At 42.4% G+C, this 27,938-nt stretch overlaps 2 protein-coding genes across 2 annotated transcripts in view; one reads left to right on the plus strand and one right to left on the minus strand.

Moving 5' to 3' along the window:
* Positions 1-4,190: 4,190 nt before the first annotated feature.
* LOC119696062 (zinc finger protein ZFPM1-like) lies at positions 4,191-27,579 on the minus strand. Its single transcript, XM_038125577.1, has 3 exons — positions 27,366-27,579; positions 26,547-27,308; positions 4,191-4,262 (listed from the first exon to the last, which is right to left on the minus strand). The coding sequence occupies exons 1-3, from the start codon at positions 27,577-27,579 to the stop codon at positions 4,240-4,242; spliced, it is 999 nt and encodes a 332-aa protein (XP_037981505.1). The 3' UTR covers positions 4,191-4,239.
* CPLX1 (complexin 1) overlaps positions 27,139-27,938 on the plus strand; it is a 108,884-nt gene continuing 108,084 nt past the window's right edge. The window contains exon 1 of the mRNA XM_038124178.1: positions 27,139-27,336. The gene's annotated coding sequence lies outside the window, so the exon portion shown is untranslated. The remainder of the gene's footprint in view (positions 27,337-27,938) is intronic.

Below are 27,938 nucleotides of genomic sequence, written 5' to 3' on the forward strand. Positions count from 1 at the left end.
TTACAACTCATATGATTTGTGAATTATTTGAATTCATGACAGATTTTAGACATATCAAAGCTGTGAGCTGTTTCTGAGAAAGGAAAAGAACAGCTCAGAAGTGCTATCTGGATCCCAATTTTGTCAACCTTTCACCTGGTTTTGCCTTGTGGAAGAATTTTGGAAGTTGAATAGTCATAAAATTAAAAGTGTGGCCGGATTTTCAGAGCAAAACCTTGGAGTTTTTCTCCTTGGAGGCAGCACTGACTCCTCTTTGTCAAACCCAGCTGTGGATTTCTGTGCTCTGTAGACCTTATCCTGGTGTTGATTGGTCTGTGTGGTGTCATGATAGTGCTTCTGCTGCTTTTTTTCGTCAAGCCAAGTATTTAGCTCAGCTTTAGGAATCTCTTAACATGGCTGTGACACATGCCTGGGATGAAAAAACATGTCTCTGTAAAATTAGTAATGCCATCAGAGCAAGGCAAAGAAGCCTTCTTGAAAGAAGAATCAAGTAGAGAAAACTATTTGAGGGAACTCTTGTGAGAAACTCTTTTGTAGCCAGGACTTACAGCTCTGGTTGCCACTCTCTGCCATTTAGATAGTAAGCTTTTGAATGAGGTCTAGTGCCTTGTGACACTTAAAGCACTGCCCTTAGACTCCAGATCCCAGAAATGGCCCATATTATTTTTTTTTTTTTCATTTTAATTCCCTTCCTTACCAGAGGAACAATGGAGTCTCTCTACTTTTAGAGACAAAAAAGGAAAATAAGCCTATAAAGGTCAGAGAGAATACAGCCTGCATTTATAGAATATAAATGCAATAAACCAGGGCCTTTGCAAGACTCCAGCTAATGTAGAGACAGTCACTGGCTACTATTACAGATGATGTGGATGCTGTTTTGCCATTGTTTTTATCAAGAAACACTCAGGCACTAATAGAAATTGTGTAAAGCTGAATCTCCTCCTGTCTTTGAAATGGAGCATGGATGTAATTTATTGCTGTAGTACCTATACCTGCTGTTCAAATTAAGATCTTGTTAGCTTTCCTATTATGAAGACAATTTTAAAAAATAGCTGCAATTGAATAAGTGAACCTAGTAAACATTTGATCCATCAAACATTACTTCTGTCCCAAATCTCATTCCAGGCACAATGAGCTTCTTTAGTGCACGCATGTTCATAACCTGTTAACAAGCCTGCCAGTGCTTTTATGATGTCTGCACACCTGTAATCATCAGATCCCTGATTGGTCCCTAGTTGCCTCTACTAACATTTTCCAAGCTCAAACTGATTCCTTCAGCTGCAGCTGGAGACACTGAATTTCTCACGAGAGCGTGTGTGTGATCCCCCTTTAACTGGAGAGACATTTGAGTCACAAGGCAAAAGTATGAAGACAAGGCTGGCTTAGGGCAGATGTTCTTGCTGGCATCAAGCAAAACTAGTAAGTTTTTATTCATTTGCTGAAAAGTTTGCTTTCTCTCTATTTCTCCTTCACATACATTCTATTCTTAGGGATTAAAACTTTTTATTTAAGATTTTTTAAAATAGCCATTTGATTGCTTAGAATCATCACATTTACAGCCATTTATGAGATACTATTTCTAAGCCAGCTTTGTGAAAAGATCTTTGAAAAGAAGTACAAAAGGTTTATGATCTTCCTACTGCTCTGAAAGAAAAAATAGTTAATATTTTAACACAGTCAACAACTGTGGACAGTTGGGTACGGTGTAACAAATAACTAATTTTTAGTGTGCTCTCTCTTTTGGCCAGTTTGGTTCACCACAGATAACATTTTTGGCTCACATCAATGCCTAATTAGAAGGCAGCTGATATCCTGCTGTAGAATTTGTCATAAAATTGGTCAAAACATCTTGACCGGATTTTTAAAGATAGGTTAGGATTTTGTTTCTCCTTTTTATCTGAATGTTTTATTTGACCCTGATTTGTGTGGGAATAATCTCTCACACAGAAACCAGCTATCTTTGAAATAGTTAAAATCCCACTTCATTAGGATTGCTTAAGTTTTAGGCTATGTGATATTCTATGGCATACAAATGTCTTTGGAGAGATAACATTATTTATGTGTGCTATTTTTCATTTCTGTTTGTGTTCATGCATGATTGAGGAAAGAGAAATATTATTGCTGTCTGTGGCTAGAATTCAAAACTACTTGGGCTTGATTTAATTATAGTCAAAATTTAAAGCTGTCTTTTTCTTCCTTGTTCAATTTAAATTAGTTTAGGCTGACACCACTACTGATTTGAAGACAATATATAGTACATTTTTCATCTAAATATTTGAAGCATTTTCATTCTTTTATGTCCTTATTAGTTGCGCAAGTACATGTATATCAATTTTTTTTTCACAAAAGGCTATCAGCTAGTATATGTGTGAAAATGGAAAGCTTTAAATATAAATAGATCATAAAAGTCTTAAGAGTGACCAAGTTGTGCTGACCAAGCCTTGCTCAATCATTGAACATATAGTTAGCATGTACTTGCATAAGAGGTGCAGTACTAATTTATTCCTTATAGGATGTGATATTTCTCAGATGCAAATGTATATTCTAAAATATTTTATCTGAAAATGTTTTTCACCAGGCACTTTGTAAGGACTTTTAAGAACCAAATTGCAGAGATTATTCTCATCAGGTTTCTGTTATGCAATACTGGTATAGGGAGAAAATGGAAAAAGAAAACATTAAATCTGAAAGCTGGTGAAGGAGGGTTTCTGAGGAATTGCACCTGGCAGTCCACAGAAAGTATTGAGTCCTTCTAGTACTTGTAAGTTCTCTGCTTTCAGCCATCTCTCATCAGAAAATCACAGAAGCATTTAGGTTGGAAGTGGCCTCTTGAGATTCACCTGCTTCCTCCTTCTTTCCCTTCTTGAAATGGGAGTAGTATTTGCTTTCTTTCCATCTTCAGGGACTTCCTGTCTCTGTGACCTTTCCAAGATAATTGAGTGGCTTGCATATCCAGTTTAACTGCTCCATAACTTGCTTCTCCTTGCTGGATATGAGTTTTCCTTGCTCAAGATTTTTGTTCTCAAGGGCCTGAAGCTCCTGGATGTTGGTTTTACAAGTGATGATTGAGGCAAAGAAGGCAGCTTTTTCTGTGAACTTGGTCACCGTGGTCCCTCTCCAGTTAATGGAGGAGGCATATTTTCCCAACTCTTACTTTTTTATGTTTGTATACTTGTAAAAGGTCTTCATGTTGTACCTCACCAGGTTCAATTCTGCTCTGTTTTAACCTTCCTGACCCCACCCCTATACAACCTGAAAGTATCTCTGTGCTCCTCCTCACCTGCACCCACTTCCATCTCCTGTGTATCTCCTTTTTTGGTTTGAGTTCAGTCTTGGGCTCCTTACTCATCCATGCAGGCTTCCTACGGCCTGGCCTTGCTTTCCTACTTTCCAGGATGGCTCTTTATAAAATTTTAGGATGGATCCTTGAATGCACACCAGCTGTTATGGATCCCTCTTCTCACCAGAACTGTATCTTTAGGACTTTTTCTAAACAGATACCTGAAGAAATTAAAGTTTGCCCTCCAGAAGTCCATGTTGCTGGCCCTATTTTTTACTTTGCTCCCTCCTCTTAGAATCCTGCAATCCATAACCTCATTGTCTCTCCAACCAGGATTGCCCCCAGCTTTCACAAATTCACAACCAATTCTTCCTTGTTTATAAGATTCAGGTTCAGCAGAACACGTTTCTCTGCTGGTTCCTCAAAATACCTGTATAAAGAACGTCTTATCAAAATGCTGTAGTTTTCTCCTAGGTGTCCTGAATTTGAGCCTCCAACAAGTAGCAAGCCTTCCCCTCAATAGAAAGTCAGCTTGGGAAGCTTCATCACCTGCAGCAGAGTTGCCTACCACTCCCACTACCACTCATTGCTTCTCTCTAGAGGTCCCAGGAGGCTCAGGCTCATCTGCAAGAAAAGATCATTTGGCTTTGGCAAAAGATCATCACTTCCTCATCAGCAAAGAGGACAGTGAATATATTGCTGCAAGTCTTTGAGTGGGGCAGGACCTTCCTCTTAAAGTGAGTCATCATCAGCTTCCAGCCTTCATCATGATCAAAGTTTTCCTTTTTACTTCACAGGCACAGTCTATTCCTGTTATGGCTCAAGGTTCAGACTCTTGAAGCTGCAGTGTGTTAGACATGATGTGGCTCATGTCTTTTTTGTCCTTTCTGATGTATGATATGCTGACCTTCTCTGACAGCGCTTTCACGGAGCTAGAGTTGAGCACTCAGATGCTCTTGCTAAGTTGAATAAAGTACTGTTGCTGCAAAGAAACAATGTAGATTTCAAATCCCACACTAGTGGGAAGTGTTTATTTTCTATTGATAAAATGCAGAAGTTAACTTCTTCATGGTGACATTTGGAAGGCTGGTTAACCAAAGAGCTGAGCTGCAGCTGGAACTATTCTTACATATACAGAAATGATATCTTCTCTTGTAGCTGTTACTAGGTTTAGGAACTCCAGGCTCTTGGATTTCTCAAAGTTAGTGATACATCTTTCTGTAAAGATAAATCCATCCTTTTTTTGGCTATTAGTGCTATATGATAGAGATATGACACCGGGCTCAGTTGGGCACTTCTTCAGAAAGATTGCAAAATGTGTCTCTGCTTTACCTGTCTGTATTGATCCAGAAGGGCCAGATGGAACCCTGGAGAAATGTCAGAATTACTGGATGTAGTACCTGCTCACCTGAAAACATGCAAGAAGTCAATCCAAAGAAAGAGATTGCAGAATACGTGCGAACTACTCAAGTGGACGTCTACCATGAAAAACATCAAGGATGTGGGAATTGTCCAGTGAGGGCTCTGATGTGCTATTCTCAAACCAAGATGTGATTCATTTAAGCTGAAGATTGAGACCATGATTGAGACCATGTCCTAAACAGAGATACTTGCCTAATTTCTCTGTCATCTTTAAAATAACTGTAATCTTTCCTTAGGATTTGGGTTTTTCTGGTAATTTAGATTGGAAATCAGACCATGGTATGTCAACAAAGGGTTTCTTGCTAGAGCTGGCTACATCCTCCAAGTAAATGCTTTCTTTAGTTCTGTAAGTCACTTGCAAGAAAACAGTTTTTATCCTACTATTTTTCCTTGGTGTACAATCATCATTACTTCCTGGGTCTTGATTGAATCCATGGACCTGTGTTAACTACTTCACTTTCCCCATGCAGCAGTAAATTGAGACTATCATGATAATGTAATAATATAATAATGCATTTCTGATGTGCACCAGTCAAATTAAAATGTGTGTAGCTTAGGCAGGTTCAGACCTGTTTTCACTAGTAAATTAATTGGTGTCTCACTACTGATGGGCAACAAGAAATTTAACAAGGCTTAGGGGGGAAAATTATTTTCTGTACTGCTGGAATTAGTGCCAGAGTTAAACAACAGGGAACCAAGAAAAAAAATTCTTTCTGTAGAACTTACCTTCTGTCTTCTCTTACAAATTACTCCTGTTACCCCATGCAAGTGAATCTTTGCTGCATTGCTTCCTATTTATTCTCCTGATACAGTTGGAAATATTCTTTCATGTTATTATCTTGTTAGTGAATAAGCAAAGTGTTTTTCCCAAGCTCACACAAATTATGGCAAAGCAGGGCATGAAGCCCACATTTGCAGATGTATGAAGAAGATATAGTATCCTCAGAGGACTTTTTCCACCCACCTTGGTGAAACAACAACCATTTTTAGGAAAGTAGAACATGAAGTAGGAAAAAGACAGAGTGGATAGGCTGACGTTTTGCTTTCCTAAAATCCATGAGTGAATTTTCTCTATAATGTAATTTGGACAGATTCTTATTGACACTGTTGACATACTGAATCTAATAATAATTAAATGTTTTGCTCTGACACCCAGTGGAATCAATGGAAGAGCTTCCAGTAAGACTGAATCCTCTTGTTGGCAGAGAATAGCATTCTAACCCACAAGTTTTGGTTCCTCATCCTCTCTTGTACAGAAAAGGTGTCTGAGATGGGCTTTTGCTGGCTGTTCAAGGGTAACTGAAAACTCTCATCCTTCTGTTTGCAAATCTCAACCTTGTTCATGCCAGAAATCAGATTTAAACAAATACAGTGATTATAGATAGATCATAGATACAGTATAAGAATGCTTTGCATTTCTACAAATCTCAGAAAAAAAATGTGAGTGAAGAGGGACTCCTGACACAGTGAAGAGAAGTGCAAAACTTACGAGTTAAAAGCAAGTTTGGTCATGATCAGATTTACATTGAGCACCCTGAAAGAAGGGGATTCTGTGTGAGTAGAATACATAACATATGCTACTGCAGCACTCACAGCACTTCGTACAGCAATAGGCATTTCGACTACTTTGAGTTAAAAATACATTTGTTGCCAGTGTCAAATTATAATAATTAATTCTGTTTTTTCATCTGAGTTCACCCAAAGGTTGGCTGATATATTTGGTCTCCTTTAAAGATGATTTGTGTGTTTGTAATTTCCTTTTCAAGAAGCAGAAAATTTTTGTGGAAAATATATAAATAGATATGTAAGCATAGGAATGTATGTCATGAATTATAAGTTTGACGGGTGATGTGGGACCCATAAAGGTTTCAAAAATCATGTGGTGCATGTGGGTCAACTCATAAAACAAGTAGATTAACTCCTGCTTCTGTCACTATGAGTGACCTTCAAAAGCTACTTCTGTGTTTTTTTGCCTCAAACTGTTGTGCCTAAGGGGCCTATGCTAGTCCTGGTTCAACTCTTTGCCCCTGCTATACTGTCTTTCTACCATGCTTAGGAAAAAAGCATACTCATAGCTTTTGGTGTTGGGATAAGAGGCATCATCTGCAATGGAGCTGTCAAATATTATCGTTTTTAAGCACTTATTTAATCCAGCCTCCTTCCTAGGAAGTTCTGCTGGAAGAAGGTAGGTAAGCAGCATGCTGATGGGTCAGAAAAATGCTCTTTGGAAACGAGCATTCTAACCAACAGGTAAAGGCAAAGGCAAATGCACCAGCATGCCCTGTTTTTAATGTTCGTTGCTCAAAGTTGCTCATCTCTTTTTTTTGCATCAAAAGCAGGTCTAATATTTCAGTTCCCAAATGATTGTGATGGAGACAGCTTTGAAAATGCAATGAAGGAGGTATTCAGAGCCTTTGCCAGCTTTGTCTCCAAGGTACAGATTCTCTTCTCCATGTCATGAGCTTTGTCTGATCATGTTCAGTACATCAGCACATTTAAGTCTGGAAAATCTGGCTGGTGGCCCAAGATGATGTGATCACATCCCCCTTCTAGTTTAGCTGGGTCAGTTAAAAAGGTGTGATTGAGACCAAGATCAGTTTCTTCACTGTTAAGAGCTCTGTTGAGGAAAGGTACAAACAAGAGCGTGCCCCTCTTTTGCCTTGGGAAATACTTTTAGTGAAGTTCTATTGCAGTGCCCAGCCTGCCATCCACACCACAGCTGTGCAGCAGCGACATGTATGCCAGATCTTACGCTTTGTCTGACCCTGACACAGATCCAACAGCTTGGCTTCCTAGCTCAGGCTCAGACCTGTCTCATCATTACAGAAGTGCTGGATAATCAGTGGATTGTATTTGGTCCTCAGCAATGTCTCTGGCCCTGATCCTGACCTGGACCTGCTGCTCTGCATCCGGACTCCCTGTTGGTGAAGTACCAGCTCATGTCTGCCTTGGTGTTGTGCCACAGTCTGAGCTCACTTTTCCTTAGAAGAGCAACCTTTTCGTTGCTTTGTAACACAAAGTTGCCAATTAATATTAAGGATAAAATTGATAATACATTTTCTTTTCTGCTAAGCGTCAAAGGTTGTTAAGTGTGACCTTGCTGACTACACAGCATTTATGCACTTGTCCCACAGGCACCCCACACTCATGGGTCCCCCAAATCCCAGCAGGGACTGTCCACTCACCTGATAGCCCAGCTCAGAGCTGAGTCTCCCCTGCTCATCAGCTGTTGTCAGCCTGAAGATTGCCAGTGGGTGCACAGACACATAGACACACAGACACACAGACACACACATACACACACAAACACACAGACTATCTCTCTCTCACTCTCTCTCCCCAAGCACAGCAGGTTTTGTGGAAGGTACAAACACTCACCACCCCTTCCAGCAGCTGGCACCTGTGTGTGACCTGTGCTCCAGCTCCAGCTGGCAGTGCTGAGACCTGCACTGGCACTTCTGGTTGCCCCAGAAGCTGGTTTTCAGGGTACAGACTGAAACCAGACAGTTCCTGCCCCAGTGGCTGGGGGTTAAAGACCCCCCCTCTCTCCAGCTGCTGCACTGAGACCCCCCTCACCCACTCTGAAGCCAACACCCCCGGCCAGAGGCACCCCCAGCCCTGGTCTGACTCCGGCAGCCGCTCCCCGCTCCTCACACGCTGCTCCCTCAGCAGCTGGCACTGAGTCCTTGCAGCCCTCACCCGCCTGGCATGGGGAATGAGGTGGCTGAGGTGAGGTGGATGAGAGCAGGCAGGGCACACTGTGGTGATCAGGTGCAGGGCTCCCCCAGACAAGCCACTGAGCAGCTGCAGCTCACAGGCAGCAGGCCCCTTCTGTACCCCTGTCTGCCCATCCCAGCTCTTTGTTCCTCCCTGCTCCCTCTTCCCTGCACACATCTCCTCTGTGGCTGGCATAGTCTCACAGACCCACTGCAACATCCTGGAGTGTCATCTTTACATCCTTGTCCTTTGCAAATTTCCAAGTTTTTCTACAGGCTCTTCATTACTCAGAAGGTGGGGTGGCTGACCAGGTTTGTTTGTATAAGGACCTCCCTTTATAACTTGTCAGTCTGGTTTGTGTCTCTGTATGTTCTTATTTATTGCTCCTGTGACCAGATACCCTAAAGGAGCAGGGATTCTCCTTTTGCATACCCTTAGATAATTTAGTTGAATGTCATGGGAATTACCCAAAAAAAGTTTATTTCAATAAACGTACAGAGCATAATGTTAACTACTAGGAGAAAAGAAAAAAAAAAGGAAAGGTAAAAAGTTTGTAAAGTAATTGGAGGTGAGTCATGGGACAAGTCTTTTCCACTGTGTTAAAAAACTTACTTGTAATTTTGTATGGAAAAGCCAGATGTCTTCATTCCTACAAGTAATTCATTTTAATTAGCTTTAAGTTCACAGCTACTAAAGCCTTGCTTTAATATAGACTTTGAGAAACTAAAATTGGGGTGAGAGGTCAGCTTTATAAAACCCTGAGTAATTTGGTAGTGATCAAAGCTTCATATATTTATTCTCTACTAGCTTCATTTTTATAATAAATGGTTCTTTTTAGATTGTCGAGCTTTTTAAGGGAGGAAAAATTCCCAGAATTTTTTGCTTGTTTTCTAAAAGGTGATATTTTAAATGTAAAAAAAAAAAAATGCTTTTAAGCTCTAGGTATTTGGATAATAAAGCTTTCCAGTGGAATAATTCATACAGAAGGTTTTTAAACATGCAGTATTAAAAAATAAGCAGGAATTTGCCTTTTGTTTTGCCTATCCTCCAGATCAATAAAAACCCAAACAACAACAAAAAAACCCCACCACAAAAAAAACACTCCCAAAACCAAACCAAACTAAACCAAATCAAACCAGCCAACAAACAAATAATCAATCAAAACTAAAACCAAAACTCAAAAAAAACCCAAACCAAAGAAATGACCAGAATATCCTTTCCTTCACATTGTCTTAGCTGACCCATCTAGACAGCTGTATGATGATCTTAGATTTTTTTAATCTGCATTCAGATGAAAGAAAATATCACTTTCCTTGCACAATCCTTGAAGTGTATAATCTTAGCAATATACCCACTTCAAGCAGTTTGTCAGAAGGGAGTTAATGGGAGTGGGATCTGTGCAGAGGAAACAGTGTTGCAAGAAAGGGAAATTGAAATGGAATCAGTTTTAGTTTTGAAAGGGTTAGAAACCAAGGGAATTTCACCTCTTCTATCACAACCTTTTGTTTGTCAGAAACATTTTATAAGGATATAGTCTAATTTCTCTTCAGCCTTGGTGAACCAAACAAGTGTCTCATGCTTCCCACTGCCATGTTAAGAGTAGAAATGTACAGAAACACCTCACTTCTCAGTCTTCTCAGTCCTGTTTTGCTGGGAAGAGAGCCTTTGTGAAAGAAACAATTTGTAGACTTAATAATTTCTTTCCTCCCAAAAACCATTTCAGTAATTTTGTCTCAATACAAGCACTGGAAAAGTTTTCTGTATCTTTAGGAGGTGCCACTAGAAAAGTTCTGAAATAAGCCATTGTTTCTGGTTACTCTTGTCTTGTGTCAAAGTAATTGGTAATATTTGACCTGATGGCTGCGCACAGGAGCAGATCTGTGATATCCTGGTGTATGGGGAGAACCAGTTTTCAGTATGATCATTGAACAGGACTCACCTGAGCACCTCTGCTAAACTAGTCCAGTGTCTTGAACACCAGGATTCAGCAGGAGAGAGAAGCCAGCAAAGTTTAGTGACTTCCCTGAGAATTGTATACCTAGAAATTGTAATCAGCCTGAATGCATATCCATCTCTGTAACTCAGCAAAGTCCTAGGCAGGTGGGCCAAAGGATGGGAATGGCTGGCTTAGAATAGCTCAATTGTCCTGGTGACTGTGAAACAGCTTCACTTTAAGTATTCTTAGATGTCTGACTGGGGCTCACAAGCTAAGTGAATCCTCAGCAGTTTTCAGATGAAGCAAAATCTGGGAGGAGTGATCGAACAGCAAGTGGTTGTGCGGCCATTCAGAGGGACCTTGACTTCCATAGCTACTGTCACAAGTGTGGCTTGTGCAGGCACTGTGTGAGCAACACCAACACATCAAAGTAGCAAACTGGCAGTTTTTATATCAAGGCAGAGGGGCAAACCTCGTATCGCCATTGTTTATTCTCATCAGCACTGAAAAATTCAGAAGTGAATGGAGCTCAACTCAGAAAGAGTGCTAGGATGGGATTCTTCTCTTGTGACTGCAGCTCTTAGTTCAGGGCAGAAGATTTCAAGCTTCTCTTGATTAACTGTCAGGAGATGTGTGACCTTGGGTCATGTGGCACATAAGAGCTTTCCTTCCGCTACACAAAAAAGTTTTCTGAAAAAACCAGAGAAGATGGACAATGGGAATGTGTGCAGCAGCACATTATTTTGCAGCTGTGTAGAGGCACTGGCCCTGAAACTGCAGTGAACTTCCAGCATGAGATTACCTTCATGCATGTAGGTGGTACATAGCCCATACAAATGGCACTGTGCATGGTAAAAGCAGAGAGTTGGTCACAGACCTCACAATGTCAGGGTTAGATGATTTATCCACATTTGCATGACCAGCTGTAGAGGGTTAGCCCCTGTCCAACAGAGCCACTCACTCATTCACTCCCTACTAAGTGGAATGTGAAAGGGTGTCAAAAGGGTAAACATGTGAAAACTTGGGGGTTGAGGTAAAGACACTGTAACAGATAAAACAAAAGCTGTGATACCAAGTAAAGCAAAACAAGGAATTCTTTCACTGCTTTTCAAAGGCCAGCCGGTGTTCAGCCTCCCCCAGAAGATCCGGGATGTTCTCTGTCCATTACATGTAACAGTTGTCCAAAACGCCAACACTATAACCCTGGACACCCCCACCTTCCTCCTTCTTTCCCACAGTTTTTATTGCACAGCATGGTGTATGGAATATCCCTTTGGTCATTTGGGGTCCACTGTCCTGGCTGTGGCATCTCAATTTCTTGTGCATTCCCACCCTGCTTGCTGTGGTGTAGTATGACAGAGAAGTTCTGACACTGTGCAAACATTGCTCAGAAATAACTAAAGCACCACTACGTTACCAACAATTTTTTGGTCACAAATCCAAAATATTGCACCATACTAACTGCTATAAGGAAAATTAACTTCATTCCACCCAAAGTCAGTACAGTAGTGGTAACCTGGGATTTGGCCTAGTTACCCAAAATCCAAGAACAGAGATTTCCTAAAGTAGGAACAGTCCTCCTTCCCTTTGACATCACACTCAACACATGTTCCTTTATTTACTGTAACTGAAAATTTCAGCAGGTTTTTGCATAAGCTTTAATGTGTGCCTTGCAGCAAGGTCTACCTAGTTCAACAGGGACAGTTTTCCCTGTGACACATAACTGCATTGCTGTTTCTTCCCTATGGATGCTTGGTGTGCTCTCACCCCAGAGTAAGGATTAAGAGTCAACTGACTAGATAGATAGCTTTATCTGGCAAACATTCAGAGCTGTGCTTCTATCAGAATAATCCACCCAGGCAACATGCCACCCACCACTTTTTGGATGGATGGATGGATGGATGGCATATCTAAAGGAGGTTTCTTTAAACAAGGCTCTGCTCATAGTAAGTATTGTTTGATTTTCTATTTCCTTCACTGCTGATTTTTTTTTTTTTTTTGTTTTGAGAAATGGAATCTACTGGGTGCTGATGGGGTCTGTCTGTCTGAGAAGGGGAATAACATCTTCAGCCACAGGCTTGCCAGGCAGGTGAGGAGGGCTTTAAACTCCAGCTGTCAGGACATGGGAACTTCTGCCCATTCCAACCCAACCAGTTTGATGCCAGTGTCAGCAGGAGATCCCAGATCTTTGAGTGGGATCGCAGGTCAGAAAGAGAGCACCTGAAAATCCACAGAGGAATTCCTGACACTCCAGGCAGTAAGTTGACTTCATTGGGGACCAAATTTAAATGCCTTTGAGCAAATACACAGAACATGGGGAATGAACAGTAGAGTTGGGCATGTATGCCTGCTTGCAGGGCCATAATCTTATTGGCATCACTGAGATGTGAAAGGGATGCCTCCATGAATGGAGAGTTGGAATGGTTCAAAGAGTTGGAATACAGGTTCTTTAGGGAGGACAGGGACACAAGGGCATGAAGTGACAGGACTGGAGGTAACAGCTTCCAGCTAAAGGAGAGTAGTTTTAGATTAGAGGTTAGGAAGAAATTCTTTACTGTGAGAGTGGTGAGGCATTAAACAGGTTGCCCAGTGAAGCTGTGGATGCCTCATCCCTGGAGAGGCTCAGGGCCAGGTCAGGTGTGGTTCTGAGCAGCCTGGCCTAGTGCGAGGTGTCCCTGCCCATGGCAGAAGGGTTGAAACTAGATGATTTTTTAGGTCCCCCCAAACAAAACCATTGTATGATTCTATGATGAACATATAACAATTTTTTTTTTTTTGGTCTTGTTGCTCCCAGCCTGCTGCAGTTTTGAACCTGATTAAAATGCTTCTGGCAAGTTAGATGAAGTAGACCTGGATATGGGAGACTGGAAGTTTCCTGATAATTACTACAACAAGTAATGAATTTGCATTTTTGTGATATCAAAGAATTCAGAAATTCTTTTCCTACTTCTCCGGCTGCTACTTCCTTCCCCAGTAAGGGTCAAGATCTAAGATTGGATTTGGTCTTGGATGTAACAATACAAAAGCCTTTCCACCACAGGCCAAGGGTGTTACATAACATATGGCCTTAGTTGTAATTTCATCCTCAAAATTCTTGGGCCAAATTCTTTCCAAAATATGCTCCAGCCTCCCTTTATAAGCCTCCAAAAGGGGACAAGAGAACCCTCTGTTTGGAATTTTTATGGTAATTCCTCTTTTATACATGATCTCTTATCTGGTTGAAGGAATGTACAGGTGAAAATATCACTTAAAATTCCTTCCAGGAGGGCTGGTAGCATGATCATATGCTGCCATTCTCCATCCATTTCTGACAAACTGACAGCAAACTGTCAGCAATCTCAGGCCTGTTTGATTTCAGCTGAGAGCTGAGGGATGTTATTTACCTATGTTGCTTCATGCACCATAAAAACTGAGCTCACACAATCCATCCAGAGCAAATAATCAATGTGCTATTTTATACTCACAAAGAAGCACAAGGCTTAAAAATTAAAAGGGTAAAGTAAAAAAATCCACAATCATGAAAACACACAAAGGAAGACACAGTCTGCTCACTGCAGGAGTTCAATTCTCCAGGCTTCTGGTAGTGATTTTGTTTCAGCATGATTGTCTTTGTGAATCAGGCAATCACATGATGCAATAAGCAAAACAGTAAATCAGTTCAAGCAGTGATGTACCTTATAATTAAGCAATGCAAGTAATCAACCTAAAATAGGACCCACATGAAATTGTAGTGTCATCAAGCAATAACTCAATCACAGCTCTGTATCCAATGTGGTAATCATATGGAAAAAGTTGTTTAATTATTAAGCCCCTCAATTTTGAATTTCCTAGTAGGACCCGGGCAATGTTTAAATGCCCTGTCAGAAAATGGAGCTACTTTCCAGTTAGTAGTTTCCCTTACTGTTGAACCTGTAGAAGACAGTTTTATCTTTCCTGAAGCCCCAGGAGAATTTGCTTTCTAAGAGTGGCTGTGTCTTTGCTCTGAAAGCCTTTATTTTAAAAGGAGGAACACTGTGTTCCTATCCTTTTTATTCCTCTCCAAAAGCTCATCCAGTCGCAGAAGATGACAAAGGGATCCTACCATGGTATTTCGCAATCTTTCCTACGAAAAAAATACCAAACTCTTACCTTTTGCTCTGTAGAATCCCTTTCCACAAAGAGAGCTGCTTTAGACTTCTTTGTGATCAAAGTAACTCCTTGTGAAATTAAAAGGCAAGCTTTTGTGAAGCATAATTTCTTTTGTGATTGAAAACATTTTTCTTCTAGCAAATGGAAGCAGAAATGAGCAATAACTTTTGAAGTCATTAGGTTTTATCTGTAGCTTTTTCTGCTATAGATTTTGATTATCAGGTGGTTTTGACAGAAATGTGTGAGGTTTAATTTTTTTAGTTTAATATTTCTTGAACTCTGTGAAAACTGAATCAAAGTAATGTGATGAAAAAAAGGAAAAAAAGCACAACCAAACTAAAGTAAGGAAGTTCTTTTATAGAAACTGTCATGAATGATATTATCATCATGTGGGTTTTATTTCAATTCTTTTCTAGAGCTGAGGTTTAATACCATTCTGGTTTAATACCATTCTCACAAGTTACATTTATTTCCTTGGGAGTTAAGGTCTCATTAGTGTTTGCTTGGTAGATGCTGCTTCATTTATTTCAGTTTGTGCCTTCTCTGATACTTTGAGCTGCAGCCTCCATGAAGTCAGAAGATCTCTAGTCTCAGCTGCATCACAAGAATTGTCCTTTTTAGACAGCTAAATATATCACCATGACTTGAATTTTCTCCTGGGATTTGTGAATTGAATAGATGAGGTTCTCCATTCCTTCTGCACTGACATACAATTGAGAAAGCTTGACCTTTACCTGCTGAATACCCATTTCATTCTAGCCTGACAATAATTCAGTCCCAGAACCATAATGAGATTTCCCAAACTTGTTTGTCTGCTAATTACATAGCTTTATCCCATGCTGGGAGTCAAAAAGGGAACTGGTCACCAATTAACCATGACATTTCTGCTGGTTTTCTGTCCCAAAGAGACCTGACATGTCCCACTAATCTTCTCCTTGGGTCTTCAGGAAGCCTACACTATATTATTCAGTACTTTTCCACTAATATATGCTGTAGGAGACAAATGCAATGAACTCAGTGCAAGACCTTATGGGAGGGTGAGGTACTATTTTTAAACTGTCTCTAAGTAGGTTAAAGCTTGGCACTTACACATTCACATCAAGTCACCAGCACCAAGAGGAGTGTGCCCAGCTGCTCCAACTAAGATCAGTGATGTATGACACAGAGGACAATGGATGCTTACTCAAGTCTCCACTGTGTCTCTTGGGTTTGTCATGCTAGGTTCTTGGGTTAAGTGATTTTCATACACTTCAGGAAGTCTCAGCTATTTTACATTGACGCTTACTCGAACCTTCATGAACAACACATGCCAATGTCCTAGTTTCCAGATTTTTAGACAATTGTAAGAGTGCAGTGTGTTTTCTTCTGGAGATAGGAGGAAAAGAATCAGTATAGGATACCCTATAACTGTGTTGCCATCTTTGCTTAAGAAAGGTGTCAGTGACTGGTCATGCATGGGCTGTGACATTATGAGAGCAGTCATTTTCTGGAGTCAATTAAAAAAGTACCTGTTTGCCAGTGTTTAGCAGTTTGAGTGTTGTTTCCTATATCCTTGGTTACCAATACAGTCTGTTCATGTAAAACCTCCTCTGCTGTTTCTTGGGTGCATGCACACATACACAAGTAGGTGTACACTTTTTAAATAGTTCATCTTTCAAAGCAATTGTTCTCTGTCTATTAAAAATATTTTTAGAACTACCTCAAAACCAGTGCTTCACTGTTGAAGCCAGTAATTTTTTCAGTACTTCAACCGCATTCACCTCCAAAAATACAGGACATTGTCGGGATCTGAGAGTCAAAGGACTCCCTTTATAAGACTCTGGTAGCACAGAAAATAATTATTTTTATTCTGTTGACTAGGAAAATCTAAACTTTTGTAAGGATGAAGCTATCTGAGAAGGAACTGGTTCTGATCTGCAAATCATTCCCACTGCCATGTCACCACTCTTCACCTTAACAAATATTGACTCTATCAGCATCCTTTTCTGCAGTCCCTGGGAAATGAGATCAGCTCTTTAGGGACAAATGCTCTTCCCTGGGTATCCAAACACTTCTGATTGACAGGAGACATACCCAGCCATATCCCATTGGCCAGTTGTACTAGCCAATGGATGAAGATGGCTAGTACAAATGTCTAGGCAACATTTCCCTTGGGTTGCAAGCCAAAGTACAATATCTGGCTCTGCTCTGGCCTTACATGGGCAGTGGAATCCCACTTGCTCCTTGAAGTCTCTGTTCAGGAAAATATTCCATCCAAGCATGATCAGTATTTTAGTGTCACCTATGCACAAACAAACTCCTAAGAGGATCATATGGGACTGACACCTTGTCTAGTGCTAGGACATTAAAAATCACATTTCTAATTTGAAAGTGAAAGGGAGAAAACAGTCTAGAGAAACCTGGTTGTGTGCTTGGAAACCGAGCTTTGATTTTTCCTGCTTCCATCCTCACTTAGTGAGTTGGGATAGATCTTCCTCTGGATACACTACTGCTCTTCTCATGACTCAAACTTATTTCACGCACTCCTTTAGTAATGATCTCAACAGATCTACTTGACCTTGCTGATGAATGTCAGGTATCTGTATTTGTGGTATGATGCTGTATTGTTAATATTGGACCTGCTTGTTTGTATTAGGAGCAAGAGTTCACTCTAAACTCATTTCCAGACACTTGTGTTCAAATTCTGCTCCTGCAGAAAGATGATGACTTTCTTGTTTTGCTTACCTTTTCTCTTCACGGTGTAGGACTGTCGTCATGGGTATGTCTTTATAAGGTGTGAAAGAAATACATGTCCAATAAATTTTCAATAAATGAATAGGGCACTTTGAAATTCATGAACATAACAGGCAGCAGACTTTTAGTGCCTCCCAGAGTTCAATTTCTAGTTTTTATTTAATTTTCTAGCAATAGTGAAGTCTCATATGGCACGGAGCAAAAGGCAAATCTCATATCCACAAGTGTATATTCATTTAAAGTTAGCTTATGAAGTAATTTTATAACAGAAGTAGCTCCAAGTGGAAAAAAAAAAGTGTGGAGAAGATTAATTCAGTTGAGTCTCTCACCATTTCAAATTGAAGGGGAAAGAAACCCAAACATGCACCAATTTAATATAATGTCAATTCCTTGAAAACTCTCCTGAGCAGATTCTTTATTTCCTAGTAGAGATTCTTACTACAATTAGTCTCTCGTGAAGACTTAATAAAATTTAATTCTCCTCCAACAAGCCAACAATTTCCATGAAATTAATCAAAACTAACAATATGAGACTTTTACTCCAGTGTTACTTGAGGATGAAACTTGCTGATGGATTAGAAAGTCATGGAATCGATAGACAGTACCAAATGAATGTGCAGGTGGGTTATATATGCCCTATTTCCATAAAATAGCTTTGATTCTCTCATATTCCTTTGGGGTTTACATCTGTTTTTCAGGTGGGTTGCTTAAATATGTGCTTAACCACAGAGCCCCAACCCATTATTTGAGTGTTTTTCAATATTCTACTGTGATACCTTAACAGAGAACTCTCTGAAGTGAGAGGTTTAGTCCAAAGTATAATTGTGATGGACTGGGTGGGGGCAAAAGAAATGATGATTTGTAGAGGAAAGCCTGGCAGGGAATTTGCCACCATTCCCAGGCAGCTTGGAAACCTGAGAAACAACACAAATGGAATACAAAAACAAAGTTTTCTGTATGATAGTTTAAGCTGACTTTGAACACAAAAATGGCCAAGCCTGAAGCAACATCAACCGGGCCTCACCAAACCTAGCACCCCATGCCACACAGTCTCAGAAAGTGGGCAAATTACTTCATTCTTACTCACTGCTACCGGCACATCAAAAGGGAGCTTGGACAGAGGCATTCATGTTTATATGCAAGAATTGTGAACTGCTTTGTTTGTGTGCAACAAACTGATTTATCAACTGGCTGAAAAATGCTGTCATTCGAAGACTAAGTATTACAAAAGGAGATGAGGTGAGAAATGGCATGTGGGTAATTAGCAAAAAGCAATGCAAAATTAAAAGGCACATTGAGGACATATGGAAAAATGTTTGTATTTCAGAAATTCACATATGTTAGTGATTAAGCATTCAAGTTATTGAATCCTGAAATGCTTTGACTGTCAACACAGGACATTTTCCTCTCTAGATTTGCATTTCCCAAAGTTTCTCTAAATACAGTGAATTTTCTCATTTACTTTGTTACTAATTTTTAGCAAAGACTGATTATACAGGAAAGCCCTGTGTAAGAGTTAAATTGACAGATCATCTTTACAATCACATAATTTCTATTCAGGTGAGCTCATCATATGAGATGTTCAGTCTTAGAAGAAGTAATTTGGATTCAGCACACACGCACTAATGAAAGTGTTGAGGTCCAGTTATTTCAATCTATTAAGCTTAACTCTCCTGTGCTTTAGCTTAAATCAAAATCTGTGTTTTGGCCACACTTGTCCAATACTCATCATATTTAGTTGTAAGAACTTTATTAAGGTTACTTTTAAGGCTACTCATTTCTACCGGCCAGAAGTCAGTCATCCATTTTGTGACTGTTTAATATGGTCACAGCTGATATGCTCCACTGTTAACTGATATGCTCAGCTTAGTTAACTCTTCTCCTTTTTGTTAAGCATTTCACTTGCATGAACTGTACATGGGGAGGATATGAAAATCAAAAGAAGAAAATTATAAATTATTTTTAATCAGTTCTAGCTATAAGAATTATTAGAGGGTTAAACTAAATCCTTGAGGTCTGACTAGTTGTCACAGCCCCTGCAGACAGAGGGATAATAATGCAGGTCTAATAGATGAGGTGTAAAAAATATGCCAGTGGGGGAAGAATCAATAGAAGATGCAATATTTTTCTCCATTGCATTGATTTGCACACAAAAGGAGAGTACTTGCAGTCAGAGAGATGAAGTGCAAAGCTGCAGTATTGTCAGAAAGCTGCGGCAGTTGCTGAAGAGAGTAAGTCTTAAAAAATACCAGAAGGAAAAAAGATTGTGATAACTATGACAACTATAATCAAGGATGAAGCAGAAAAATGTATGGTAGTGTATGTCCGTGGAGCCCCATGGAGAGAAGCTGATGAAAGAACAATGTGATGTATTAGGCTGTGGATGCCCTGTTAGACGGGGTTCCTTACTGCATTGCATTCCTTGTGTTTGGTTGCACAATGCAAGGGGATACAACCTCCAACATTGCTACCTGCATGCAACCTTGTTCCCATACCACTGTGGTGCTGTTGATTCACTGACACTGAATGGATCAACAGAAGGAATGTCATGCCAGTAAAGGCAGGGAGCAAGCTGGCTGGATACTTTAATTTATATGACATTACAAGTTACTTTTTACAGTTCCACTGAGGTAAAAAAAACAAACAAAACCAAACACATCCTAAGGTGACATATATGTCTATTTCTTGTGGTTTACATAGATTTATTTTCAGGTACTGGTATTCCCCTAAACTCATCCAGCAAATACACCTACCTAGAAAATGATGTCATCACGTGTTTAGGTTTCTTATCAAGGTGAGGCAATGAAGATCAAGGTCAAAATTGAAATAAAAGTTAAGAGGATTCCTGAACTTTCAGATTTCATCTAACTACCATGGTCTCTTCAGAAACATCTGTGTGTAAAGAACATAATACTGTAACAGCCTAATTTGACAGCATCTGCATCACCCCAAGAGTAATTGCTGTACATGTATCTGAAGTATCTAAAGATATGCACTGTAGTGGTTTGACCTTGGCCAAAGCCTGGCACTCAAGAAAAAACCTATTTACTCATTCTCCTCTGCTGTAGTTGAGCAGAGGACAATGAGTAAATAGCGGGTTTTTTTGTGGGTGCCTGGTTTTGGCCAACATTAAAACACGACAGTTTTGGTGTAGAATGCAGGCATTTGGTTCCAGGTGTACTGCGTGCCCCTCCAGGTGAAAGCAAACTGAGGCTTGCATTCTGCTGCCAGAGGAATGGAGAAAAATTCATTGGCAATATCGATAGTGGCATACCACTTTGCTGCCTTGGACTCCAGCTCATACTGGAGTTCCAGCATGTCTGGCACAGCAGCGCTCAGCGGTGGAGTCACTTCATTCAGTGCATGACAATCCACAGTCAATCTCCATTCTGTGTCAGACTTGTGCACAGGCCAGATGGGACTGTTGAAGGGTGAGTGGGTTTTGCTGACCACCCCTTGGCTCTCCATCTTACAGATCATTTTGTGGATGGGGATCACGGCATCTCGATTGGTCCGATACTGCCGGAGGTGCACCGTCGAGGTGGCAATTGGTATTTGTTGCTCTTCCACCTTCTGAAGTCCTGCTGCAGAAGGATTCTCGGACAGCCCAGGCAAGGTGTTCAACTGCCTAATGGATCTCTGCATCCCTCCATGCACTTCATGAATTACAGGAAAACAGTTTGTTTTATCATAGTCCTCACCATGGCTTGCAAAACAATCTCAGCTTTAAGGTTTAGAGCACCTCCTCCCTCCTCCCCCTCTCTCCTTTTCACCAACCTTAGTGTCACTGTGTTGTTCTCCTCACATGTTTTTTTCTCTTTTCTGTTTCTCAGGAGAGAACTGGTGTTCATAAGTTTGTTCTCTAGTTCTGTCAATTGAAAAGTTCTTACAGGGTTTCACAGAGCTAAAAAGTTGATCCCATCCAGGCTCTGCACCGGGGAATTGCTCATCATGGCGCTCGCTGTCGGCACATAGACTACCAGCAGCCACGCAGGCGGTGCCAGCCACCGTGACATTGGCGCCGTTCAGATCCTCTCTTTTATGTGAGGCTCCCAAAAGGAGAAGCTGCTGCTGCCACCCCTGCCCTCCTGTTTGCAGCACGGCTGGCTGAAAGCAGCTAAGCAGGCAAAATTCACTGTAAGCCATGCCAAAGTGGCTGCATGGTGCTGGCTGTGTGGCTGCTCGTGGCTCCAGGATGGCACCAGTGGCATGGCTCTGACTGCGCTGACATGGCCCCCCATTGGCCGCCTCCCCATCCCACGGAAGAAGAAGGAGAGAGTGCACATGGTTTTTTCCTACTTAAGGATGTCGTCACAGAGGCATTACCAACTTCTTTAATTGTAAAGAACAGCTAGTAACATGTCCATTTTCAGAGCCTTCAGGGACTGGCTCTAGTAGATGCAGTAGAAGCTTCAAGCAGTTGTTTAATGTTTTGGGTTTTTTTCCTCAAAAGTTGCCTCTGTAGCTTCTCCCACCCCACACTAAATATCAGACTGTAATAAACTAACACAAGCACACATTCACTTCATGCTTAATGAAAAGTTTAAAATGTTAAACAATTAAATTTGTTGTTATGGCTCAGAGATTGACATTTTGAGGTGAGGGCCTCTCTTCCAAGACAAGGTCAGAACTTGAGACTGCCCTTTTAATGCAGGAAAAGAACTACAGGCCATAGCATCTGACACCAAGCTATCATTTCAGCCAAGTATGCTGCTTCCCTCTGATAATTTTCTTTCCCAAGACATAGAGTAAAAAAAGAAGGCAAGGCACAGAATTGCCTGGGAAAATAGAAATTCTGTTGTAAAGTGTGTTTGACATTTTGAATCTTGCTTGCACTTGAAATTGCTACAAAGAGGAAAAGTGTGGCCTCTTTTTCCCCTCTCCATGACACAAGAATTCTGAAAAAACCCCAATTTACTCTGCTATGATTTTGTTTATTTTTCAGACACGCATGTGTTGCTTGAAGCAAGGAGTCAAGGCAAAGTGATTTGGTCATGGAAAACGTGCAGCACTTTTGATACCTCAAAGTAGAATGTTTCAACAGCATCAAATATAGAACAGTAATTTTTTTTTTTTTTTTTACCTCTTTGCTTCTAAACTCCTGTATAAGCTGACACCTCACTGAATGCTCTGGTTTGGATGACTTGTTCACTGGTGGAGAAGTTCCTGCCAAAAGTACTTGAAATAATAATCTAATGACAAAAACTTGATATGCTTTGGATAGAAGCATCTTTATTTAATCACTGCAGTGATGAAGACGGATTCTTGGCTTTATGGACAACTACTGTCTGCCAAGGAAGCCTTGTAATGTAGAGCTGTAGATCCTGGAGATAAGAGCTGCAGGATATTTATCTGATCATGCCTATCCACAGGAATCAGAGTCCTGCTGAGAAGGGACTCTCAAGCAGTCTGGTAAGGCAAGAACTTGTCCAGAGAACATGAAACAAAGAAAGGAATGAAGACACAGCGATTAGGGGAGTAGAAAAGGTAGAAAACAAGCAAGAAGTTGTCAGCTTAGGAGCTAGAGGCTGTAAATGGCAGCCTACCAAGTGGCTTATTCATAAAATAGGCGGGGGCATCTCTGTTCTTTAAAATAAAAAAGAAAAAAACATAGTTTTCATTCTTATGTTCACATTTCATTGAGACAGAACAATTAATACATGTTTGTTTTAGTTTTTCTGAGGGTGGGGAGCCAAAATATGGTCTTGTGATAGCTGAAGCAAATGCTCAACTAGAAAGTTCATCTTCAAGAAATCTCAAGGGACCAGAGCTTCAGCATTCATCAGAAATGGCTGAAAAACCCTTTTATAATTTTGGCTTAAGGGCAACACACACTTCTTAAAAAGAATACAATGTTATTTTTTTTTATTTGGTTGGAAAATAAAGACCTGACTTAAAGCCTGCTGTAAGTTGAATGGAACAACAAGAAACAAAGCAATATTTCTAAAAAGGCAAAAAATGCTTGAATTCTGAAATGTTTTGACAGTCAGAATTGACAGTTGAAGAGAAAATAAAACATATAGTAGATTTGTGTTCAGTGAACTAAACCAGTGAAGGACTTGCAGCTGATGTATACAAACTACCATGAGAAAGTACCTGACTCCTCTGTCTCAGTAGCTGTGTTGATAAAAAGCTAATTATCTTGCTCCTGTGCAGGTCTTGCCAGCAGTCTAGTGAACAGTGCAGTGGTTCCAATTGTGAGAGCTCATAAAATATAAGGGGGAAAAAGGAAAAAGAAACAAAGTATGATCATTTTGGGCAGCTTCTTAAGTATTTTCTATAACCTTTACACTATGTTTCGAGCTTTCTTATTAGTATCATTTTCACATGGCATTGGTTTCAGTTTAGTAAAACAGCATACGGAAATGAATAATCAAACACTGCATTTTAAGATGTTGAAATGAAACATCCTGACTGATTTATTTCTTTCTTCTGAAAACAGACCTTTCCTTCTTTTTGAAGATCCAAATATACATTTTTCTATGGAAAATGTCACCAAACCCAATTATTGGCTTATTCCACTTCTTACTCAGATTCCCTGCTGGTAGCCAAGGAAGGAGCCTGAGTTCCATGCACAAAACTCCATGGAGGAGATCTTTGTTCAGTTTTCTGTACTCTTCATCTGCACCAAGCAAGGTCATAATGTGGATTCCTACTGTACTGCTTCTGCAAGGAAGAACAAACCTATTCCCACAATCAGGAGCAGGCATACATCAGCTACACAGTGCAAACCAGACTACGAACTGGCTTTGGTATTTGGGGAAATTTTGGAGGCGTCAGGGCACGTTGGGCTGTTCTCCTCTGTCCATGGTGCTGGGACAGATCCCATTTACAGAAACCAGTCTCTATCCCTCCCTCTAGCGAGAAAACGCTGCTGTTTCTGAGATTTGTTACTGTCCAGTAAATGTTATAAAATTTCATTACTGCTAGATTCATACTCGTAAATTATTGTGAACCTAGGATATTGTTATATGCCATCAGAAAGAAGATGCATGGTGGCATTGCTCATATCATTACCATGGCTGCAGGAGCTGTTATTTCTCTTGTAGCAGACATCATGTATGGCAGGTAAATCACCTAGCAGATCCCCATGAGTCTATCTTTCCAGCTGGGTTTCTTGGAAAATTGAGTAAGGGCTCTGCCTCCGAGGTAAAAGCCTTCTCAAGAAGCCTTTCTGAGACTATGAATTGACACAGATCTATAGACCACATCATCTGTTTTGTCTGTGTCCTTTCCTGCCTCTGTGCCTGATCCTCATGTGGTGATGGGTGTACTGGTGGAAGCTTTCCTGACTGAATAGTCAGGGTATCACCTGGACAGGAGGTACCCAAATCAGGCTCACAAGTAATTGGATTTTCATCTGGAAGGTACATTCTGTAGGAGTTACATGGAATCTGGTGCTTGAGGCTTGGTAGAGATGCTGAAGTTAGTATCTCAGTGAGTTTGTGATTTCATGATGATGTGCCTTGGTCTCCTGAAGAGGAGAGAACTATGAGGTAGTCAGTGTTAAGAGCTATGTTTCACTGTCTCATGTATCATAATTTTCTGTGTCAGCTGTGTAATCTGGAAAAGGTGGGTGCAGTTTGGAAACAGAACCACAGGTACATGACCCTTGGAGAGTCAGCTGGCTCTGGAAACAGACCAGCAGTTCTAAACAGGTCAAGAAGAAGCTCAAGGATCTCTCAGGGACTTCTGGATGTCCCTATTGTTTTGTCTGGCTTCTGAAATCCCTGTGGATGACATCACTCATCTCTGCACAGAAGGGAGGACATTCGCTATTGCAAAACTTGTTAGGAGCCTATAAACAGGAACAATAACATTTCTCAGCAACCCCACTTGGCTATGCTGACCCTCGGCTTCTGCAGGAGTTCCTTGATGTAGCATGGTCCAGGATTCCCAAAATAGGAAGAAGAAAGCTGATTTAGGCAATTGGGTGTTCTAACTATTAGCTCACACTTTTCTGATCCTTCTGTTTGAGGATATTTGAATTGCTCCTTCCCAGACCCTGGGATACAAGAGCAAGGTGTGTGTATGGAGGTTGGGTAGTCTGGGGTGGGGATGCTGTCCTCCTCTAAGAGCAATCGTATGATGAAAAAGGAATGTGAGATGTGATATGACAGACCTAAACTATAAACCCTGCTCAAAGTTATATAGACACCTGGGGAGGCACCACAGACCTGGAAACACTGTGTTAATAGCACAGAAATCACAGGCACACAGCTCTAGCAGGCACCCAGGTTCATTTCTTGAGCACAGTAATCTATGCTGACACACTCCTATGTTATGTATGAAAAAGCATCAAAAAAACTGCATTATGCCTTTTGAATGGTAATTTTTGGGGGTGAGTTAAGGTACAAAACGAGGGTTTTCCACCCTGTCTTGGTATTATTTTTTCCTCTCTGAAATTTGTTAGAAAAAGTGCAGCACATGCTTACCCAGGTTAGTTCTTAGACTAACAATAGTGTCAGCTGCAAAAGTGGTTTTCTGGGAGGCTACAGAATAGAACCAAACAGTTCACGGGAAGGGACCTAAAAAGACAATCTAGTCCAATTGTCTGATCACTTCAGGATGATAGAAAATTAAAACATGTTATAAAGGGCATTATCCAAATGCCTTTGAAACACTGACAGGCATGGGGCACTGAGGAAGACCCAGGTGATAGACACTGCCCTCCGTGTAGAAACATGCACTCCTGCATCTGCAGCTGGCATCTGAAAGCTTTGCAGACTGCGGAACCCCGATAGTGGGCATCACTGCCCCGGGAGGGACTGGCTCTCCGGTCATGCCTGCTGGATCTGCATGCCTTTCCGCGCGGTACCAGGTGCGGCCCCGGCGTCCTTCCTGACCTTCAGACGACGTCGCCCACGGACCGTGCCAGCGTCTCCTCGGGAGGCGCCGCTGCTCCCCATCCCCGGGCTCCCACTACTGCCGGCAGCATTCCCCTCTAGCCTCGTCCTTCTTTTTAAACCCATATAGATTACTTTGGGGGTTGCTGTCCCACCTCTCCTGCTAGCGACAGAAGGGCGGATCAGCAGCAGAACTCGTCTCCTCCCCATCCAGCTCCAAGCTGGCTGTCGGCATCCCTAAAGGTGGGCGCCGGTGCTCTGGAGTGGATATTGCTCTGCTTTGCCACGCGGCGCTCGCACCGTACACAGCTCCTTCTTTCTCACCTTCAGATGCCGTCCCGAATCCGCGCTGGACAACGGATCGCTGCTCTCGCGTCCTTCAGCGCCAATCGCAGGGAGACGACTTTCCTCTTTCCCCCCATCCCGCCCCCCTACCCCGTCCCTCCCTCCCGGCCTCGCCTCCCACCCCCCCACCCCCCCCCACCTGGATAGCGAGAGCACAGAGATAAGCAGCCGGCGATTCTTCTCCGGCCACAGTTAATCCGAGGCGAAGCAAGAGGGAGGACAAAGTCTACTCCCTCCCTGTCTTCTTCCTTGCCTCTCCAACTCGTTCCAAGACCTAGGGAATGAGAGGGGATCTCCGGGAAGGACTCAGAACAGAGGATGCAGAACGCTCTCCCACACCCTCCCCCTTTTGCAGGAAGCCGTGGTTGCAGAGATTTCCCCTGGCACACACACTGACTCCCGAGGAGAGCCAAGGAACCAATTGCAAATTGCAACAGCGGGCTGACAGCCACCCCTCCTTCCCCCCACGGCAAAGCCCAAGGACACCTGGTTGCTGGAGACAACCGGGGATGGGGTGGGGGACACGCATGCAGACACACGCACCCCCTCCGGTGTGGGGAGCGCTGCCGGCCTGCTCGGCGGCGAGCACGGAGGGGCGAGGGCGGTGCAGGGAAGGGGCGGGGGAGCCGGAGGCAGGGGGAGGGAGAGAGTCCAGCTCCCGCAACGAGGGGAGGAGGAAGGAGGGACCGTGTCGGTGGGATGGTCCGGAAATGCTGTGATAAAAAGAGGGGCGCGGGGGAAAAGTAGGGAGAAGCTGTGGACTCATTCGTTCTCCCCCACTCCGCGCCCGCAACTTCCCCGGCAAGCCTCGGGCACACGGGCGCCGGCCGGAGCCCGCGGGAGACGAGAGGAGCCGCAGCAGCCGGCACCTGCCGCAGCCACCTGCCCCGGCCCGGCCCGGCTCAGCACAGCGCCTGTCGCCCAGCGAGGTATCGGCGCCGGGGCGGGCGGGCCGTGCCGAGCCGGGAAGGGCAGAGAGGAGAGGCGGGGTGAGGGCACACAGAGACGGGGACAGCTCTTGTCCCTCCAAGTGCTGGCACGACTGTGACCCGGTGCCGAAGTCGGGCGGGGGGTGGGATGCAGCAGCCGGAGCTGCGCTGCACCTGGGGCCGGCCGGTCTCAACCTTGAGCCGTCCCGGCTCACCCTGAGAATGTGCAGCCCTCCGTGGCATTGCGCTGGGGGTTTTCCGAGGGGTTCCGATGGGGGACTTTCCATCCCGCCACCCGGACTGCATCCGCATCCTGATCGCCCAGCATCCCCCGCTTGTTCTCCCGGGCGCTTGCAGGGAGCTTCACCTTCAAATGCCCCCTCGGCGGTCCCGGGCGGACCTGCCACCTCGGAGCAAACCCTCTGAAAACCGAGAGGGCGAGAAGCAGGCGGGGAAACGAGAAAGTTCAAAGGTTTAACTCCTTCCTGCCCGTCTGCAGGAAACAAGCCATGAAAGGGGACGCATTGCTCCTCCGCACTTGCTCCTGGGTACTCACTTGCCGGGTCTGGGGGAGCCGCCGTGTACCCCGACTCCTCCCACCC

The sequence above is a fragment of the Motacilla alba genome, chromosome Z (genome assembly GCF_015832195.1).
Source record: "Motacilla alba alba isolate MOTALB_02 chromosome Z, Motacilla_alba_V1.0_pri, whole genome shotgun sequence".
NCBI classification, from domain to species: Eukaryota; Metazoa; Chordata; class Aves; order Passeriformes; family Motacillidae; genus Motacilla; species Motacilla alba.

What these genes read in the sequence shown, in the direction of transcription:
- LOC119696062 (XM_038125577.1), bottom strand. Translation starts at nt 27,579, where the DNA reads ATGCCACGGAGGGCTGCACATTCTCAGGGTGAGCCGGGACGGCTCAAG. An exon ending in TCTCTGCCCTTCCCGGCTCG is followed by an intron (nt 27,309 to 27,365) that starts GCACGGCCCGCC and finishes CGCTGTGCTGAG; the next exon opens with CCGGGCCGGGCCGGGGCAGG. An exon ending in TCTGTGCTCTCGCTATCCAG is followed by an intron (nt 4,263 to 26,546) that starts GTGGGGGGGGGT and finishes GTTTCTTTGCAG; the next exon opens with CAACAGTACTTTATTCAACT.